Source organism: Panthera tigris, chromosome D2, assembly GCF_018350195.1.
Source record: "Panthera tigris isolate Pti1 chromosome D2, P.tigris_Pti1_mat1.1, whole genome shotgun sequence".
Taxonomy (NCBI): domain Eukaryota; kingdom Metazoa; phylum Chordata; class Mammalia; order Carnivora; family Felidae; genus Panthera; species Panthera tigris.
This window is the reverse complement of record NC_056670.1, coordinates 54,969,783-54,991,152: the sequence shown is the minus strand read 5'-3', so window position 1 is coordinate 54,991,152 and position 21,370 is coordinate 54,969,783. Positions and strand designations below refer to the sequence as shown.

At 43.1% G+C, this 21,370-nt stretch overlaps 2 protein-coding genes across 2 annotated transcripts in view; both read left to right on the top strand.

The window, feature by feature from the left end:
• Positions 1-9,916, top strand: part of TM9SF3 (transmembrane 9 superfamily member 3) — a 69,422-nt gene extending 59,506 nt beyond the window's left edge. Inside the window, exons 13-15 of the mRNA XM_042959770.1 lie at positions 402-485; positions 814-890; positions 5,808-9,916. Of these exons, the coding sequence (XP_042815704.1) occupies positions 402-485; positions 814-890; positions 5,808-5,875 (229 nt within the window). The 3' untranslated portion in view covers positions 5,876-9,916. The remainder of the gene's footprint in view (positions 1-401; positions 486-813; positions 891-5,807) is intronic.
• Positions 9,917-14,217: 4,301 nt separating this feature from the next.
• Positions 14,218-21,370, top strand: part of TLL2 (tolloid like 2) — a 121,192-nt gene continuing 114,039 nt past the window's right edge. The window contains exon 1 of the mRNA XM_042960931.1: positions 14,218-14,655. Coding sequence (XP_042816865.1) covers positions 14,457-14,655 — 199 coding nt within the window. The 5' untranslated portion in view covers positions 14,218-14,456. The remainder of the gene's footprint in view (positions 14,656-21,370) is intronic.

Below are 21,370 nucleotides of genomic sequence, written 5' to 3'. Positions count from 1 at the left end.
TAAGATAGTATAAGAAATTTTCATGTAAAAATGATGAAGATTTTAGAGGAAACGTAGTATTAGCCAAAAAAAGTTTTTGTGCTCATAATGGTCACTCTTTTACTTATTTTCACAAAGTACTTGATGTGGAAAGAACATTATGAGGAAGCATTGCTCTATTTTAAACAAAAGAAGACAGTTCTGAAAGGAAGTGGTTTATTTAAGGTCATTTATAATAGGGAATCTGACAGAATTCAGAGTCTCTCCCATTTCTTAGGCTTTCTCCTTGATGATATATTTAAATGCCATCTATATGCATTTGTTTTTAAACATACAGAATTTTAGAGAATGTTCTTATAAAATTCTTTGCTTTAAAATCTGTTTCAGTGCCATTCATTCAAAAGAGTCACCTTTTTTTTCAGGCAATGGACAAGTTTTCTCTCTGCTGCATCAACTGCAATCTATGTTTACATGTATTCCTTTTACTACTATTTTTTCAAAACAAAGTAAGTGGAGACATTTTCTCATTTTGTGTTTAGGAAACTAAAGCTGTCGTTTAAATACTAGAATGTAAGAACAAAAGGTCGGGTATAGGGAGTATAGTCAATGGTATTGTAATAGCGTCGTGTGGTAACAGATGGTAGCCATACTTGTGAACACAGGATAACGCGTGAACTTGTTGAATCACTGTGTGTACGCCTGCAACTAATGTAACATTGTGTGTCAACTAACTATACTTCAACTTAAAAACAATCAAATAAGTAGTAGAATTTAAGGTCCTGTGTTGAAAGTAAAGGTGGATATACTATATATATGTTTTTTGTTTCATTTTAGGATGTATGGCTTATTTCAGACATCGTTTTACTTTGGATATATGGCGGTATTTAGCACAGCCTTGGGGATAATGTGTGGTAAGTTCTGAAGTTTTTGCAATATCATGAGTAAATTTTTGAGATTTTTAGAATCAGAAAAATGCAGTAATTGGATATTAAGAAATTACATTCTTCTGCTTGATCAGGAACAACAAAGTAGACTCAAGAATCTGATTTCAGCCCTTTTGACTATTCCTAAAAAACTTGTCACCGATTCCCTTTTGACTATTCCTCAAAAATTCATCATTGATTATTTTTTGATATTTTATTCCTAATAATTCTGTATGGCACTGTTTTCTGTACCACAGTTTCTCGTTCACATTGAAGTTTGGTATTTTTTTAACTTAGGCTCATTGGAAAAGATTATGACGTAAACACATTAAGGTGTTGACTGAATGTTTGGAAGTTTCTAGGACTATTCATGGAGATACAGGGTCCAGGAGGTAGTATCTGGGTTATAAGTACACAGCTTGGGAGCCTGCAGACTAGGCTTAAGTTCTGGCTGTGCCAGGTATGTTCTGTACCTTGATCCAATTCTGCAAGCTCTCCAAACTGTGTAAAATGAGGGTAATACCACTGTTTTTTGGGTCTGTCACAATCTTCCATTAAATAGAAGAAGTAATAGTTATTACCATATGATAGAGTCTCTAGCATGTGTGAAATAGCTGTAGAAAATAAAGAACTTTTGGAAGTAGCATGATAAATAGAAAAGTAATGGACTTGAGAGCCTGAGAGACCCAGATGAGTTCTCCATGCTGCTTTTTTTGTGGCCAGGGGAAGTCATATGGAGGTCTGTAAATCTCATGTTCTCATTGGTGAAAGGGGCATATCTTTCAGAGTAGTTATCTGTAATAGTATCATGTGTAAAGCACAAGTGTAATGCAGGTCTGCTATCAAGTATTAAGAGGTAACCTGTTATGTTCGAGACACGGCAGGGAGTGGGAAGAGCTGGGGCTTTCGGGGGTCAGTCCTAGGTGCAAATCCTGGTGCCCCTTCTTAATACCCATGTTACTCTGAACAAATTATTTAACCTTTCTTCCTCAGTGTTTTCATTTGCAAAACAAAAGCAACATCTACCTCAAAGGGTTGTGATGAGGATTCAGTGATTAGATGTGGGTAAACAGGTCGATGAGACTGATGCTCAGTGAGTGGTGGCTGCTGTGGTTACTATATTGACAAGAGCTAAAAATCCTTGGGCTTCCTTCTGTTCTGGGATTGTGTCTCTGCTTCTGTAGTTTGTTCAAGCTTCTACATGTTGTGTTTTGACCTCCAAACAATTTCATGAATAGTGGTACCTTAAGGAAAACTCATACAAGTAACTTACTTTTTTTCTGGTTCAGGTTTTCACTTGATAAATGAGGCTAATTCCCTACTTACCTCATAAGGAATGATGCCAGGCTTAAGGACTAATCACTGTGGAAACATTTCCAGATAGTTTATAATTCATACCCTTCTCCTTTCTCTTTTATTTGCCATTGACTTTTGGTAATTCCACCCTTAGCTATAGAGTAAGCAATAGAATAAGGAAGATATGATAATCTTGTTAAAAGCTAGGTTCTGGTATGACATTTGTGGACCTCTGGTGTGCCAAGATTGCTTTCTTCCTCCATCAAAAGAATCCATTCCAAAGATGGGTGGTTAACAGAGGCAGGGGGATTAGGGGCATGGGCAAAATGGGTGGGGGTGGTCAAAAGGTACAGACTTTCAGTTATAAGATGAGTAAGTTCTGGGCATGTATGGTGACTAAAGTTAACAATCCTGTCGTGTATTTTTGAAAGGTGCCAAGAGATTAGATCTTAAAAACTCTCATCACAAGAAAAAAATCATAATTATGTGAGGTGATGGATGTTAATCAAATTTATTGTGGAGGTGGGGCGCCTGGGTGGCTCAGTCGGTTAAGCATCCGACTTTGGCTCAGGTCACGATCTCATGATTTGTGGGTTCCAAGTCCTGCACTGGGCTCTGTGCTAACAGCTCAGAGCCTGGAGCCTGCTTTGGATTCTCTGTCTCTCTCTCTCTCTGCCCCTCCTCTGCTCACACTTTGTCTCTCTCTCTCAAATAATAAATAAACATTAAAAACATTTAAAAAAATTATTGTGGAGGTTATTTTTTACAACATAGACACATATCAAACCACTACATTATACATCTTGAACGAAAACAAATGTTTTATGTCAACTAAAATCTGTCCCATTTTTATATAATCATGTACGTGATCATGGACACACACGCACACACACACACAAACACATATGACATTGACTGTAAAGCAGTAAAACTAACTCCACAAGCCAGAAGGAGAGACAGTTCTTTATATTATGGTCACATACTAAAGCTGCTGTGATAACCTTTCCTTGTGATACTTAACTAGTTAACCAACTTTGAGGGAAAGATGACTGAACTGAAAGGAACTGAAGGTTAAAACTAGGTATGTATTGGGGCGCCTGGGTGGCTCAGTCGGTTAAGCATCCGACTTCAGCTCAGGTCACGATCTCACGGTCCGTGAGTTCGAGCCCCACGTCAGGCTCTGGGCCAATGGCTCAGAGCCTGGAGCCTGCTTCCGATTCTGTGTCTCCCTCTCTCTCTGCCCCTCCCCCATTCATGATCTGTCTCTCTCTGTCTCAAAAATAAATAAACGTTAAAAAAAAAAAAAAAACTAGGTATGTATCACATGGGAACATCCTCGTGTATCTCTAGGCAATCAATCAGAAGTTTCCTTTAGTGTTATTAGCCTGCCTTCTTTCAGAATGTTGTTCCTCAAATCCCTCTTTATTTAATCTGAGATCTTTCTTGATTATCACCAGCATGCACAATTCAGCATTGTGCTCTCCCTCTCTCTCAAAAATAAATAAACATAAAAAAAATTAATTAAAAAAAAGAATACATTTAGTATGTAGTTATGGGAAATTTTCAAATATATACAAAAAAGGGACAATTATTTATATATATATAGGGAATCCCCACATACCACCCAACATCAGTAATTATCAACTCATGGCTAGTCTTATCTTACTCATCTTCCCACTTTATCCCCCAAATTCTACAAAATAAATTATCACTATTTTCATTCAGTGATGTGTAGAATCATGGGATTATACAGAGGGTTAAGATTTTTTTTTCTTTCCTCTATATGTGATCTTAGGAAGACCTAGAGAGATAATATCTTGACATTTACAAAGAAAATGAATTTAGCTAGTTTTTTTAGTGCTTTTCCTGTTGAAATTTCATCTTGTTGCTGAAAATCTGGGCACATTTATAGTTCCCTGCTGTTCTGGCAGTGTCCCAGCATTTATTCTTTAATGGGTTTGTGTGCCTTCAGTGCTAATCTGTTTTTTGAGGGGCAGGGGAAGCTGTTCAGATCAGCTGGTTAAAATGTCATCATAATACAAAAATTATATATGTTTATCAAGTTATATTGCTAAAATGCTTTTTTGCAGTCAGTAATCGAAAGAAAAATAGTTTTTTTTTTTAACAGGAGAAAAATGACTTAAAGTAGAAATAATTAGATTGTTATAGTTTTCACATTTTGAGCATAGCATTTTTAGTTTTAAGGAAATTAAGTTTAAAAGTGTATCTCTTCTCAAGACATTTTCTTTTCTAGAGTGCATATTTAGTATCTTCCTTTTTATAAAGTCATATTTTTATAAGTTTATTCTTGAGATACTCATAAGATTAGGAAAAATGATTCTCTAGGTTGATACTAGTTTGCTTTTAAGCACATCTCTGCTCAGAGGGGAACAATGTTTTATAAGTCTGGAGTATTAGATTTGGTTATTGGACTAGTGTTCTATTATGCCAGTTAAATTTGTGATTTCTAGTTAAACCTTTACAGATTTTTAACGTTTTAAGAATTCAGGTTTATATTTGCAAAAGATATTTTCCCTTACTTTGTAAGGACTTTTCTTTTATAACTATTTCAAAATGAATTATCACTATTTTCAAGTGTACTGTAATTCATATTATAAAATAAATGTCTATTAATTGCAAAATTAGTTGGAAATAGGTTTGCTTTGTTACTTGGTGGGTTTTAAGAATGCTTTTAATATAATGGGATGCCTGGGTGGCTCAGTTGGTTAAGCATCTGACTTCGGCTCAGGTCACGATCTCATAGTTTGTGAGTTCGAGCTCCACATCAGGCTTTCTGCTGTCAGTGCAGAGCTCACTTTGGATCCTCTGTCTCCCTCTCTTTCTGCCCTTCCCTGCTTGTGTTCTCCCTCTGTCTCAAAAATAAACATTAAAAAGAATTAATTTCAAAAATAATACATTTAGTATTCAGTTATGGGAAATTTTCAAATATATACAAAAAGAAGGACAATTATATATGTATATACACATATACACATATATATATACACATACACACACACATATATATATACACATATATATAAATGAATTCACTATATATAGTGAATCTCCATGTACCACCTCTCTTGTCTTACTTATATTCCCACTTTATCCCCCTTTTATTCTGATCTGAATCTCGGACCATTGAACCATGGTTCTTGGTCCTTTCCTCAGAAAATCCCATCACTTCTTAACTTCCATCAGGTGTCATATGATTTGGGGAACATGTTAAAATGGTTTAAATGACCTAGGATAATATATGCTCAAATTTTAAAAAGACATGCTTTTTTTAAACCATTTAACAAATTTTTGTCCTTATCAAATTATTCTTGCTTTATAAGTGATGTGTTTTAACTCATAGCTATTAATTAGACATGTAATAACTGATAATTCTAAAAATATCACATGAGGTCTAACTTGGTGTATAACAGTATCAGGTGATTTGCAAAACAAATGATACAACTTTAATAAATTCAGAATGAATACTAACATAAAGATGTAATCTTGAAAAAAGACTAACTTTCCAGAGCAGAGAGCATTTAGTATTTATAAGTGGTGGATACTGCTCTGTATGTATTTACTTCAAAACATCTTCTTTTATCTTTGCAGGAGCAATTGGTTACATGGGAACAAGTGCCTTTGTCCGAAAAATCTATACTAATGTGAAAATTGACTAGAGACCCAAGAAAACTTGGAACTTCGGATCAATTTCTCTTTCATGGGGTGGGACTTGCACAGCAAAAAAAGCGCAAGAAGAGATTTGGGCTTTCACACTGGGTACTTTGTGGGTCTCTCTTTCGTGGATGGCTTAACGTAACATCTGTTTCCATTGATCCTAGGTTCTTACTGACTGCTTTCTCCAACTGTTCACAGCAAATGCTTGGATTTTATGCAGTAGGCATTACTACAGTACATGGCTAATCTTCCCAAAAACTAGCTTATTAAAGATGAAATAGACCAGCTCTCTTCAGTGAAGAGGACAAATAGTTTATTTAAAGCATTTGTTCCAATAAAATAAATAGAGGGAAACTTGGATGCTAAAATTACATGAATAGAATCTTCCTGGCACTTAGTGTTTCTACATTATTGAAAAATGATGTTCCAGAAAGATTACTCTTTTCTCTTATTTTTACTGTCATCGTCAACCTGTTGTGGGACATTTTTATATATTGAATCTGGGTTCTTTTTTGACCTGTTTTTTTTTCCCCTCAATTCAACTGCATCATTTTTTTTAAAAGAGAAAATTAAGAAATATTAAATCCTGCATGTAATATATCTGCTGTCATCTTAGTTGGACCAACTTCCCATTTATTTATCTTAAAACTTCAATTCATTCTTAATTCCATCCAAAGAAGATACAGTCTGAAGATAGAGGTGTACTCTCTACAATGCAATTTACTGTACAGTTAGAAAGCAAAGTGTTAAATGGAGAAGATATTTGTTTTTATTAAACATTTTGAGATTTAGATAAACTACATTTTAACTGAATGTCTAAAGTGATTATCTTTTTCCTTCCCCCAGGTTAGTCTTACATCTTTTTTGGGTTTGAATGAAGGTTTTACATAAGAAATTATTAAAAACAAGGGGGGTGGGTAATAAATGTATATAACATTAAATAATGTATCGTAGGTGTAGATTCTCAAATGCATTTGGATGTACAGATTGACTACGGAGTACTTTTTTCTGATGATGATTGGTGTAGAAATGTGTGAATTTGGGTGGCTTTTTACATCTTGCCTACCACTGCATGAAACATTGGGGTTCCTTCAAAATGTGTGTGTCATACTTCCTTTGGGAGGGGGGATTGTTTTCTTCTGTTTCTTTTCTGAGACTCCTACAGGAGCTAAATTTGTAATTTAGAAACATTTAATTTTGTTAATCCTGTCTGGGGCACTTAAGTAACATCTAAAGCATTACTGCTTTAGAATGTTAAAATAAACTTTCCTGACCAAATTGTTTTGTGAAAATAGATGTGTTTGCAATTTGAAGATATCTTTTCAAAAGGCAATATTACTGAATGCAATTTTTTAATACACTGTAAACTATGCTTTTCTAATACAGGAGACCCACAGTTTAAAATCCCCAAACTTGCTTACATCTAGATCATCCAGTATAGTCATAAAGTAAATCATAAGCCCTTTGAATTAAATTGTGGCACAAAAATCTGTTCAGGTTGATGTACTGTGTAAAGTGAGTATGGGGTAAAAGTGGTTAGCTTACTATTGGATGAGCAAATAAAGGTTACAGTTTTCTAAGAGAATTGATTTTAATTTTGAATACATCTTTCTGGAACTATCCATAATGTGAAGTTTTCCTAGAACCATTGAGTTTCTAGTTTAATAGTTTGCTATGCAAATGACCACCTAAAACAATACTGTATATTGGTATTTTTAGAAAGACTCAAAACCGCTGTATTTAAACTTTAATGTGAAACTCATGCCATTTATAGTTACATAAGATGTTTTCATTACAAAATATTTCTATAAATTGACTCTGCATCCTATAATGTGGTATGTAAGGACTATAAAAGAGTGAAAAGTTTGATTTCTTACGTTTACATATGGCTGACCTGAACAAACAGGAATTTGATCAGAGGCTGTAGGTAAATCCTTCTTCAAGCCAAAATGTTATATTAAATACACTCTACCGGTTCTTCCATTTTCTCTTCCTTCTCACCTGCCTTGAAGATCTTATAGGAAAAGAAACTGAAAGTCAGTATTTAATGGCTTATGTAAGTTTTTACTACATGTACAGTACTTACAACAATGTATAGTCTTATCTGATGGAATATAAATTGGACAGCAAGCTTTTGTCTTAATAAAATGAAATTTGTTTCTCATGAATCTTGCAGGTAAGATGTAGGGATTTAAGAAAATGAGTGCTTTAGCTGCTTTCAGGTATACCAATTCTTTTTACTAAATTGAGCCCTATTTCAAGTTCTTTGGAATCTTCAGTGAAAAATAATTTTCTAATTTCTAAATATATTAAGAATGTCATTAAAAGGAATATGAATTGCCTTGAAAGTCCTTTAGAAAATTTGTTTTGGTTTATGCCTTCATGGAGGGGCTGGCTATATGTTTGTCTTGAAGAAGATGTAATCCATAAACAGTTTAGCTCCCTAGCTCTTGGTTATAGAGTAGTGAAATAGAATATTATTTAAGTTAATTAAAGGGTGAGGTTCTTACACTCCATTAATGCTGTGTATCTGTCTTTCATTTGTTTGCTCAACACTTTGAACACTATCAAAATCTAAGGGTAAACTTTTCTCCTTGTATCTATAAGCATGCTTCTGAAATTTAGCTACAGTGGTAATTAACATCATTATTCATCTATCCTTATATAAGGCCAGGATAAGGTGGAAATAGAACAGTTGGAGGTATGGTAAAGTATTCTTTGGTATATCCTGTTGGGCTCCTAAATTGTACTGTGTTTGACAAATCAAGCCCCATCCTCTTAGAATTTATTATACTGTGATTGATATCTCAACTTAGTGAATGGTACCATTGGGTGTTTTCCATTGGCAGTGGTTACAAAAGGTGGTTGCTGCAAATTCCAGTTCTTCCAAACTCCCATTTTATTTAGGGTTTAGCCACAGATTGTATTCAGTTTGTTAAAGGTTTTGTTTCCTAAATGTTTACTAGCCACCTTATGCCAAATGTCTTGCAAATAATATTCCTTTAAGATTTCTTGGATTTTTACAAATGTTAAAAAGAAAATAAATGTATTAATGTAATTTGTTCAGAAAAAGCTACATACTGAAGGGCTTCTGTATATGAATTCTAGGAAAGAAAAACCTATTTGTAATTTATACCCTGCAGTTCCATCTGGGTTTTAAGTTTAGATTTCAGCATGTCTTAGTGCTTCAGTCTATTGATTTATGGGAACATGTAATAAATAGGAGCAGTGACGTATGAAAATGCAAGTATTCATTAATGTTTTATATCTTCCTAAAAATTCCATGGTTATGAAGCTGTATTTTCGCAATCAAGATGTTAAATAGATGGGAGAAGTGAAAATTTATAAAGATTGTTTGGAAGTGTGTCCAGAAATAGATGAGATTTAGAGGTAAGGTAGATCAGAAAACGAACATAGAGCTGTAGAAATTTTGTAAGATTTAAATGCAGCGTGAGGACTAACTCTAGTTCTCTCTTACGAGCGTCTTCTGAGAGCCGTCTGATTTGACAGTCTTATGGGAGCTGTAGATGGAATTGTGCAAGGACAAAAGTAAAACTTAAGTTCTTATTTTACTGTATCAGGAAATGGGAATAGAGGAACTGTCATGGAAGCGGCTTATGTATGAGTATAGGTGAGCTAGGCATGCAGGTAATTGACAAGGCAGAGTTTTGTGTATTTACCCCAGTTCCTCAGTTTAGGTCATTTGAAAGTAAGATCTTAAGGCAAGGAACAAAGAACATGGAATTCTGTTTTGAAGGATAACAGTATATGCGGAAAAGCAGTCCCACTTGGGCTTTTCATCTGTGTTAAATTTGAAGCTATAAATCCCCACAGAACACGGATAGTACCAGTTGGAAGGAAACAGTTATTGCTTGATGATTACTTCCATTTTGTACACACCTTTGGTTTGTGTAGGTTATATTCCAACTGGCTTTTTAGTACTAGATACCCAGTATATACTGTATCAAATACATTTGAGGTTCTAATCTAGTCTGTTAATCTAACTGAAGTTGAATTTTTAAAATAATAAAAAGTTAAATGTATTTTCCTTGGATGCTTTATTTCTTTCCTTCTTGAAACAAGTGAACCAAACATAGAGGATAACTCATTATTATCGGTATGGATATAAAGGGTTACTGATAGCCTTCCACAAACAGGAGTCAGCAAACTTTTGCTGTAAAGGGCAGATAGGAAATATGGAGGCTTTGAGAGCCAGACGCAACTACTCTACCTTTGTAGCACAACAGCCATAGTAGGCAGTCCATAAACCAATGAGCACGGCTGTTTTCCGGTATGACAATAAAAACAGCCAGTGGGCCACAGTTTGCTCACCCCTGAAATGAAGGATTTAAGATTTGATTTTTCTCCCAACTTCTTATTTTGAAAAAGAAACTAAATGTACAGAAAGTCGAAAGAATGGTACAATAAATAAGGTCTTTTAAAAATTATTTTTCTTTTATTATCATTCTTTTGACTTCTGGATACAAGCTGTGACTCCTACACTCAAACCCCACTACTCCCATGCCTGTCATTCTCCTGATGGATAATAAATGGTCTAGTCAAAGCATTGTCACATATGTTCCCTCACAACCATTCTGTGAAGCTGATAGGGTAGACCACTACGTATTATAGAAAAAAAGCTAGAACAGCTAAAGAGTGTGTTGTTTTAGGCCTGAAGTAATCAAGATCATGGTCCTGTTGTCTTGGCCGCTGTCACTGTAAAATGGGGACATTACCTTTCCAGTCTGTGGAGCAGATAATTTAGGAAGACATCATGTTGAAAATGAGTGTTCTCTACCAAGGAAGAGGTTATTTTTGTTGTGCTACATCAAAATCAGGTTAATTTCTCCAGGTCAATTTTACTTCTGTTTTTCATCTCCAGCTTTAGTTATTTAAATCCTTGTCAACATTCTTGGTTCTCTCCTCCCCCTGATTTTATTAGCTACCTCAGTCAATATGTGTACTTGACAAATTCCTGTTAGCCAAATAGTTGAAGCTGGTACAAATTTGGATTCCTTTTGATCACTAATGAACACTTTGTGGTTGGAAAATTAGGAGGATAAAGGAATCTTATACAGCCAGCTTCTGCATTTCAAAGTGAGAACTTTTATTAAAGTTAATTTACAGTTTAACAGTGGAAAAAGGGGGAGTGTGCCTACAGTGGGACATGTGGAGTCAGTGGTGATACAGTCTAAACATTTTAAATTGTTTTCAAAGCTTTGCATGTTTAAGGTGATAACAGGTTCAGATTTACAAAATGGAGGAGACAGTTGTAGGGAGAAGTTGATGTAAGTCATTTTAACTGGCCAGTGTCATGGTTATTCTTAGTGGCTCAGTCTAAGCCACTAAGATTATGGGACTTAACCTTGAAGGTCATTGATGGGAAGGGAGGGTCTAGAGAGTGAAACATGGAAGGTGATTCCAAGTTGGAGTTGGTTATAGACCAGTAGGGGAGGACAGACAGAAATAGGTAAGTGTCATAAGTGTGGTAGCTATTATATAATAGGTGTTGGCACGAGGATGCAGGCTGTGTGGTTATCAAGTTGTCCCCGCAGAGACCTGGAGGTGTGAAGCAGCAAGGCCCTGTTAGGGTGACTGCAAGGTGCTCACTGCAACAAGAGTGGAGGGTGGGCAGCCAGAGGTGGCAGGAGCCAAAGGAAGGCCTGAAGGTGGATGGTAAGGTGTGGTGTGCCTGAGTTCAGGTAAAGATTTTGGAGAAGGGCCACAAGGGATTTTAAACAGCTGCTAAAAATCGTAACATTTTTAATAACCTCCAAAGAACTCAAAGGTGCCTTCTGGGTGGTCAGTGATGTAGGTGAAGGAGTGAGCCACCAGATAAGAGTGCTGCTTTATTCTGGAGGTTCTCTCCCTGCCCTGGAGGAGATGGTGTTGATGTGTAGTGGCCTACAATGGCAAAATGAGCAAGTGGCCTGTGTGGAGTAGCTGAGGCTAAAACTTGGGGGTTGGGGAGGGGTTTGAGAGCTGCTGCAAGAGAACTGGATTGCTCTGGGTGTACAGAAGTAGAGGGAACGAGCTGGGTGGAGGACAGACATCTGACTCAAGGGGGGGGTGCGCAGGAACTTGTATCCACTTGGAGGTTTTCCACAGGACCAGAGCTATGGGGGAGGAAACCCACAAATAATTAGGAATGTGACCATGCAACTAAGCTGGGCAGCTTTAGCTTATTGTAAAACCTTTTATTTTCAAGCTACCACTAGTTTTCCCATGGGATTTAAGTTTAAAAGTATGTATATTTTAAAAATTGTGTGAACCCAGATTAGAGTTGAATCTATAAAAGTAGTGAGTGAGGTCAGGAACTATAGAACTGAGAAAAATTAACCATCCCTTTTCAGTTCCTATCTAACCTTTCAATACTGTGATTCAAATGTTCTGTTGCTAGTTGTTGGTTGACAGCCATAGGCGCATCATAACAAGCCTTCTGACCTAAAACTGTGCGGCAGGCCCATCCAGGAGGACCAGTGTCTTCAAACTATTTGGACTGGGAGTGTTGGTGAGGAGACCTGTTAGCTACTCACCGGGTGGGGATTAGAAGCAATAAAAGCTCACAGCCTCAGGGCCTGCACAAGAGGTCTCCTGGAATGTCTACTTTCCAGAGGAATTCCTGCTAATGAGGAAGCCAGTTGGCTGTTTGCCTAGTGCCATCTGGAGACCTGGAAGTGTCGCAGAAGTTTGTGAGGCTTCTTAGATGTTGGCTTTGTGGACTCATCTATTGACAAGTGCTGACCTTCACTGTGTTGGGAGCATGGAACAATGGCATTGGGTTTGACTCCTTCCAGCATTCAGGCAGAAATGCCATTCAACCCCTTCCCACACCTATTGCCTGTTTAATGGCCACTTGGCCTTCTCTGCCATTTGGTAGCATCCATTCCTCCCAGATGTCTTCCACTTGTGAGTTCCTAACTAGATCTTCTTGGCCAATCTGGCTCCTCTCTGTGTGTGCCCATTTGATGATGAAGCAGGGTCAGCTTGGATTTCTTTTTTAAGGGCCAAGACAAAATATCCAAGAGCCCGCATACAGTGGTTCATTTCTACACCTTTACTGGTTTGAAGGACTTGTAATCCCAGTTAATAGATAAGAAGGCAGGTTACCATAATGCAGGAAATTCATAGTCCTGTATAAAGCCTGGCTCTGGGCTCCCTGTCAGCTATTTTGCCATTAGTGGCTGTGAAATCCTATGAAAACCTCAAAAGAAGTTGCGTTCTTTTTTTTTTTTTTTTTTTTTTTTTTCCTCGCAGTGAGGTTCTACTGGGTGTGATGCTGAAAAATCTTTACACATTGGTGTGTTTTACTTCTTGATTAGGCCAATTTTGCTTGCATAAAAAGGTCTTTGAAATGCCTCATGATAATAGTACCTTGTATGTCTATAAATCACAATGGCTCAGTTCTGACAGTTTTTTTACATTTAAGGTATAATGTGGCATTGGGTTTCAAATATCTCTTGATTATTCTCCTAAATTATTTGGGCATATGTTTTTAATTGGCAAAAAAATAACCAGACTTGAGGAGTTGGTCATTTTTATTCCATCAAGTTAATGGTGAGTGGCTTATTTAATAAAAACATGTCAGTAATTCAACACAAATAGCACGTACAGCTGTTCATTTGTCAATCTTTTGGCCTGTATGAAGCATCTTAAACTGTTTTGCTAAAGGATAGGGTCACCAAGAGGGGAAATCTGTCATTTTGAATAATTCTTCCCCAAGGCACCCGTATCACCAGCCGCTACTGTTAGGTGAGGTGGGGTGCCGCAGCCAGCGCCCGTCATGGCCGGACGAGGGATGTTGAAAAAGCTGAGAGAATCGCAATCTGTGATTTTTTTTTCCCCCCTCTGAGCTGAAAGCTCCCGGACAGAAGATTAACTTCATTCTTACAGAGAAACGATTGTCCGAAAGCACCCAGCCAGTTGGTAGCGATGCGGACCGCTCACATCGGGTTCGTGTGCTCGGAGCCTTAACCGCCGCTGCCTGCCTTCGCCCACGTGTGCATCGGGGAGTTGTAAAGTGAGTTGTGAGGCTAAAACGAGGCGGGAAGTCCAGCCTTGATCGTCAGAAGCAGCGTTCTCCGGGGCCGGAGGCCGCGGTGGCGTCCGGAGAAGGGCGCCCTCGGCTCGGTGGGAGCTCGGCGGACCCCGGGCCCTTGCCTTCAGCATCCTCACCTCGCTCCCCTTCCTCCGAAGTTGCGGAGGTGCCGGGAAGAGGAGGGGCCTCGCCTCGGGCGCCCGAGTGATTGGCTGCCCGGGGCCCCTGGCGAGGGCTGTGTGGTCCAGCCCGGGTGGAGAGGGGCGGAGCGGCCACTGCTCCAACCACCGCCACCACCGCCACAGTCGCAGCCGCCGCAGCCTCGGCCGCCGGGCAAGTAGCTCTGAGCGGCGGCTTGCTGGGCGCCCCGACGCGGACCCGGGCGCCGCGCTCTGCTCGCTCCGCGCCCGAGCCATGCCGGGCAGCCGCGCGTAATTTCCGTGCCCCGGCCGCCGCCGACCTGACCCTGTGCACGGTCCCTGGCCCGAGCCGAGCTTTCCGTGCACGCAAGCAACTCCCTCGGTCTCCGCCGGCCCCTCGCAAACATGCCCCGGGCGACTGCTCTCGGGGCCCTGGTGTCACTGCTGCTGCCTCTCCCGCTGCTGCTGCTGCTGCTGCCGCCGCTGCCCCGCGGCGCCGGGGGGCTCAAGGAGCGCTCGGACGCCGCCCCGGACTACTCGGCGCTGGAAGGCGAGGAGGGCGCGGAGCAGCAGCTGGAGCATTACCACGACCCGTGCAAAGCCGGTAGGTGCCGCGGCCGCCGCCGGAGAAGTCCGGCAGAAGTTTGCCTTTGAAATGCAAATGAGTGGTGGGCCAGCCTGCGCTGCCGTCTGTGGGGCGGGTCTCCCTCCCCTTCCCCCGAGATTCCCCGGCTCCCCGGGAAAACAATGCCACTCCGGCTGGGACGTCCCGGCCGCGGGCCTGCGGCGCGCCCCGGGTGACGGCCGCGGGAGCGTTCCCACAGCGGAGGAGGGCGGGCGCCCCGGCCGTCTGACAGCCAGGTGCTCCGCACGAGCCGCTGCCGGACGCGCGGGGCTGGGCGCGCCGCTCCCGGGCTCAGATGGAGCCGCGGCCCCGGTTTCCCCGCGTTTGCAAGTTGTGCGCAAAGTTTCCCGACATCTCGTGCCTGCTCTTGGGAAGAGAAGAAGAAGAAGAAAAAACAAAAAACAAAAACCGGAAAGCTGCACAGCGGGCAAAGGGAAAGTGGTGGCCGAGGAAGAACGCGCGTGACCCGAGTTGCCGAAAACTTCCCTGTAGCCCCCTGAGCGTGGTCCGGGCCTGGGGGTCGCGGAGATGGAAGCCGGCAGGTGCTCTAATCCCTCAGGAAGCGGCGCCCCGGGACGCGCGGGTCTTTTCTGGCGCACGTTTGGTTCGGGCGCCGCAGCTCCCTTCCCGAAGCCACCAGCCGGCTCGTGTGTCCCGAGGGGCGTGGCTTCCGAGCCCAAGCGCTCGGGGCCTCAGCGCCACCGGGGCCAGAGCGCAGGTTCCAGGGAGCCGGCAAGTCTGGGGAGCTCCGGCCGCCGAGACAGAGCGGTCCTCACTCTCCTGAGAGATGGGCTCGGAGGCCCGGCCGCCGGCCAGCGGCCAGCGGCCCGCAGAGATGAGCGCACGGAAAGGAGAGCGCGGCCTCCCTCCTTTCCTAGCGCTGTGCTCGGCCGGGCCTGGGGGGGGGGGGGCGCACCGTGGCCAGCGGCCCCACTCTTTCACTCCCTGGAGACCTCTGGTAGCCTCAATTCATTGGGGACGGTAATTATAGGAGGTCTCGGGTGATTTATGGGAAAATTCTCTGCAAATGGAAAAATGAGGTGGTCCTGTAATTATTTGTATTGTTACTACAGCGGCTGTGGGCTAGGCTGGGGGTCAGACGGGTCAGCACTGGGTGAAGTCTGGGGAAAACCAGGTTACTAGGAGGCTGGAGGGCCGAGGGGTTGTGAGACCTGAGAATCTCGTGAAGGTTGAAGATCAAACCAGGCTTGAGGGCCCTGGTCTTACCCTGCAGGAATACCCCTCCAGAATTCCCACCTATTCCTGTACCTGGTGGGGCCTCTGAGTTAGGAAGGTGGGCAGAAGTGTTGGGTCATTTGAAAACATATCAGCAGGTAGCATGTCCCTACCGAGGTCTCTCAGTTCTCACGCCACCCAGCTCATGACCAGGGAGAAGGCACTCTGGAGCACCGGTGGAATGGTGGTGGCCTTGCCCTGAAAAGAGAGAGACACTGAGGCTGTGAAAATGGGATGGGTGAATCAGCCATCCCCTGGACTTGTCAGATCCTGGACTCTACTGGATGTGTGCTGGGGGATCTGGGAGGCAATATGGGTGTGGGCGTCTGGGGCCTGGACTGGGGAAGCCATCAGACTGCTCAGGAATGTACTGAGCACCTCTGGTATGCTGGGTGCTGATCTGGGTGCTGCAAATCTGGGTGAACCAGGCCTGGGTCTGTCTGTGAGAGCTCCCCGGCTCCCAGTCTCGGCCTTGTGGAATAATCCTAAGGCAGATTTGCCTCTTTGGGGCCTCATTTTTCTCCAATAATTTTGTAGAAAATGCCAGATAACCAGGGCATGCGTGTTCCGTGACTCTTTGCAGACAGGATGGGATGGGCAGGCAGGGCTGGAAAGTAGAGGATCTTGGGAGCTTGGTTTCAGCCTGCTCCAGGCATGTTCCACAGCCATCCTTGATCTTCACTTTGCCTTGGCCTCTCCTTAAGCTGTACTCATTCTAAGAGCGGCCAGAAGAGGGCGATGGCAAGGGAGACCTGGGGAAAAGGTCGCATCTCTGGCTGTCCGTGCTCCTGGAAATTCCCTGAGCTAGGAAAAGCCCTCTGGAAGGACAAAAAGCATTTCGCCAGGGCATTGAGACCTCAATAAAAGGACATGCCTCTCAGCTCAAGGGGGCACACTGCATTTCCTGGGTCCACATTTAAACCAAATTATTAGGGGCAGCCTCTCACCCTATCCCAGTCAAATCCTAACCTCCTGACTCCTCTGCCAAGAAGGGGGGCTTCAGGATTTTGAATCTAAAACACCTCCCACCTTCCCGTTCTCGAGTGGGGGTCCCCACTATGCTGCAGACACAGAGTGCATAGAGGAGAGTCTTGGATCTGATCCTGGTCTCTCAGGAGCTGAGTTAACCTCAAACAAGTCCCCTCCTCTTTGGGCCTCAGTTGCTCACCTACAGGACAAGGTGGTTAGATTTGTTAAGGTTGCAAACTGACAGTCCCAGGGAGCTGGTTCTCTTGGTCCACAAAAGCTGTCTTGCCCTGTGTGCACTTCCCACCTTGTGGGTATTTGAATTTGTGCCCCTGGTTCCTTCCTACTTAGTGTTCTGAGGTTCTGTGACTTTTGCTTCCAGCTCAGTCTCTCAGAGGCTGACCAAACGGGTAAGTGTTTCACAATTTACTATTTTACTATTTTCCATTTCACTGCTTTTAACATTTTCAAAAACATTTTTACCCTTTTAACATTTACGAATTTTATCATTTCCTCTGCCATTTACAAGCTTGTGTGACCTTGGTCAAGACACATATTTTCTCTGTGCCTTATTGTCCTCATTTATAAATGAGGATGATTCCTAATAGATTAACATGCTTAAAACAGTGCCTGTTATACAGTTAGATTCTTTTTTTTTTAATTTTTAAATGTTTATTTTTGAGAGAGAGAGAGAGCACAAGTCCAAGAGGGGGCAGAGAGAGAGGGAGGGAGACACAGAATCCGAAACAGGCTCCAGGCTCTGAGCTGTCAGCACAGAGCCCAATGTGGGGCTCGAACTCATGAACTGTGAGATCATGACCTGAGTGGAAGTCAGACACTCAACTGACTGAGCCACCCAGACGCCGCTACAGTTAGATTCTTTACAGACAGGTTTTCTAGAAACTTGAAAGAAATCTTCCTGTGGACCTTCAAAGCAAGTTTGAAACTGTAACATTTAACAAATAAACAATCTACCTAATGCTGTAAAAAAGGATGTTTTCAAATCAGATGCCCGTGGAGTGGGAGTGTGTGCAATCCTCCTGGCCTGGGGCTAGGGAGGTATGCTGGTCTTTCTGGGCATGGTCTCTGCCTGGCTCTGCCGTTTTGTTTTTCATCTTAAACTGTAAGTGGGGCCAAGGGTTCAAATGATAGTGAGTTACAGGACATGCTCTCAGCCACCATGCTTCTGAGAACAACCTTTGCAAAGCTTCTGAGGACTTCCCTGCCTGCTTGCCCTCGTCTACAATTCTTTAGCTGGATTCAGAACCAGAAGGCCTAGGTCCTTTTCCCTTTTACTCTCTGTGTGGCCTTGAGCAAGTCACTTCACCTCTCTGTGCCTCAGTCTTCTCATCTGCAAAATGGGGATGGGAATAAACCACTTGCCTTGTAGGGCAGACCTGAGGCTACTTGTAGCTGGATTCCTCAGACAAGGACTTGTGTGTTGCTGGTTCATTTGGGAGGTGATCCCAAGAAGCAGGAAGAGTAGAACAAGGAAGGAGGAAATCCAGTGAAGGTAACTGCTTTCATTGATGGAGTCTTGCACGCACCAGGACCTCTGCAAAGCTTCCATAAAGTCTCCTCGAATTTCCTACCCATTCAAGAGGGGGTTGGAACATTTTCTCCAAAGGCTGCTGTCCTTCACCGTTTGCTCCCTGTTCCTTTGATTCCTGTGTAAAAAAAACCACTGAAACTCAGTGGTGTAGAACAACAACCATTTTATTGTTTTGGTGATTCTGTGGATCAGGAGTTTGGAAGGGGCAGCGCAGAGGTGATTTGTCTCTGCTCCACAGTGTCTGAGCCTCTGCTGGGAATACTTGTAGGTTGGCAGTGGGGAAGGGGGGTGACTTGACAGCTAGGGGCTGGAATCATCTGGAGCCTCTTTCGGTCACAGCTGGTGCTTCGAGCCTGGCTATCGCCTGGGACCTCAGTGGAACTGTTGGCCAGAACACCTACAAGTGGTCTCTCCGTGTGGGCTAGTTAGGCTTCCTCACAGCATGGCAGCTTGATTCTAAGTGCACGCATCCCAAGAGAACCAGATGGAAACTGTGTTGCCTTATGTGGCCTTGCCCCAGAAACCGCCTATCATCATTTCTGCCATGGTCACAGCCTTCACAGATTCAAGGGGCAGGGACATAGACCCACCTCTCCATGGGAGGAGTATCAAAGTCACGTTGTTAGAAGAGCATGTGGGATGCAGGCTATTGTCACAGCCAGTCTGGGAAAATAGGACCTGCCACGCTCCTCCAGGCATTAACTTCCCGGTACGGCCAGCCTTCGTCTGCACGTGCTAGTGCCGTGGTCAGACAGATTCAAGTTCTTAAGCAGAAAAGTGGGGAGGCATGCAGCGATGCATGGAGCTACCTCGAGTTAAGCTGAGGGTACGTGACTCAGATCGCCAGAATTGTCTACGTGAAGCTCAAACCGTGGGAAAGTGCTTTGTAAACTGTAAAGTGCCGTATAGCCTTTTGGATTTATTAAACCCAAGGAAACTGGCTGGCAGCCAGCTTTACTTTTCAGCCGGTGGCTTGATAAATGCCAGCGCCTTCCTCCCGGCTCTATGTTGACATATGGCAAAATGTATATTGCTACATAAGTAAATATAGTCAGTGGCCCCTGATGGCTTATGGCTGAGGAGCCAGTGGTGAGGGTGCTGGCCTGGGAGCTACTCTTTCCTCATGAGGAAGCCTGCAATCCCTCCCCACCCTTTCAGACCTCACCTCTGCTCGGAACGTGGGGCCCTACTCTACCTTGTCTTTCTCTCCCAGACACAGTGGCTGTACCAGTCAGGCCCTGATTTTCAGGGCCATCCAGAGCCCTCGAGGACAGTACACTCTGGGGCAGCTGTTGCCAGCAGCCCTCACATTACTGATGCGAGGCCAGAATGTCACAGTCTGTGAGGTCAGGGACTTTTGTCTGCTTGAGTCCCTACCATAAGCCTAGTGCCTCGAGCAGCGCCTGGCACGTCGTAGGTGCTGGTCAGTATTTGCTGAATGAGGGAATGATGATTTTGGCCCTGTGTGATTGGGTCTACGGCTGAAGGCACCTCCAAGCTCACTGTCCGCCTGGGAAGTAGTGAAGCAGACCCAGCCCAGTGGGCTGCAGCCCTCCTAAAAGTGCTCAGGGAGGAGTTGGGGGATCATGGGGTCCTGGGAAGTGCTCCCCTCCAGAGCTCCCCTCCATCCTTCATGGCAGAGGCAGGTGCCCTGGTTTCTTAAGCACAGTTGTGAGGATTCCGTGGTGCCTTGGAGGCCTGTCTCCCTGGCGGACCCTGTTCCCATCGCCCTGGCGCCCCTGCTCTCTCCTGTCGGGCTCCCACCGCCATGGGCCACACTCAGGGGAGGACACCTGGCCTTTTTACAACTTTATTTTCATTCTTATTTGTCACGATGCCCTTTTATCAGCAGGTGCTGATTTGATGGAGTCAAAATATTTCAGGGCTGTATCGAAATGAAAGTTAATTTTCCCACTTCTCCATGGAGGAGTGATATATAGCTCATCTCTGTTCCTAATATTTCACCCCGCAAAGTGCACTGGGGCAGGGCCTGAGGTGGTTAAGAGCATAGGCTTTGACACCTGACGGACCTGGATTCAAAATCTGCTGCCTATGCAGGGCTCTGTGACCATGAGTAAGTTACTTAACCTCTCTGTGCCTCAGTTTCCTCACTTGAAAAGAACTGCTAATATTCACTATTTAGGGTTGCTACAAGGATTAAGCGATTCAGTGTTTGTCAAGTGCTTAGCTTTTGGTACAGGCAGGTGTTCAGTGTTTGATGTATACATTATTAGAGCACAGAGTGGTACTCACAACTAGTTTTTGAGTTCTTTTGTTGACATGCTATAGAGGAATTTGAATTTTTGTAATAAATGAACAATTTAATTCAGGTGGTATAGTCAGGGATTCTTAAGGTCAGATCTGATAATTATTGATAAACAGTGTCTCCTAAGTAATTGAAGGGCGAATGTTACGGTATGTGAGTTATAGCTCAACAAAGATTTCTTTAAAAAGTAGAGAAGGTGAGGACGAGCCAGGGCAGAGTTGGGGGAGGAAAGGCACTGTCTTGGCCCCTGAGTAACTGTCATACAGAGACACAGCAACTCAACCAAGCAGGCGGAGAGAATGTGGCCATCGGATGCCCAACAGAACCTAGAGGTCCCAACGGTGGCTAAGACTCAGATTGGGGCAAGCAGCATCTGGGAGAGGGAGGCCAGGAAGGGGCCCCGTTTGGATGATCATGTTCCAAGAGTTGAGTGATAGCTAGAAGACCACCCCACTGATCTTTAGCCTGGCCCCAGGAATAGACAGGTGGCTGTGTCAGTTCCCATTTTGCATAGGGAGAAACCGTGCATTTTGTCCAGACCTTCGATGGTCCTGTGACTTCCAGCGTTGTCTTTGTAGACAGAGCTCAAGTTCTGCAGACAGAGAAGTCCTCAGTGGCATCGTCCAAGGCGGATCCCCAACTCTGACATCAGTGGAACCCATTGTTTTCTTCTT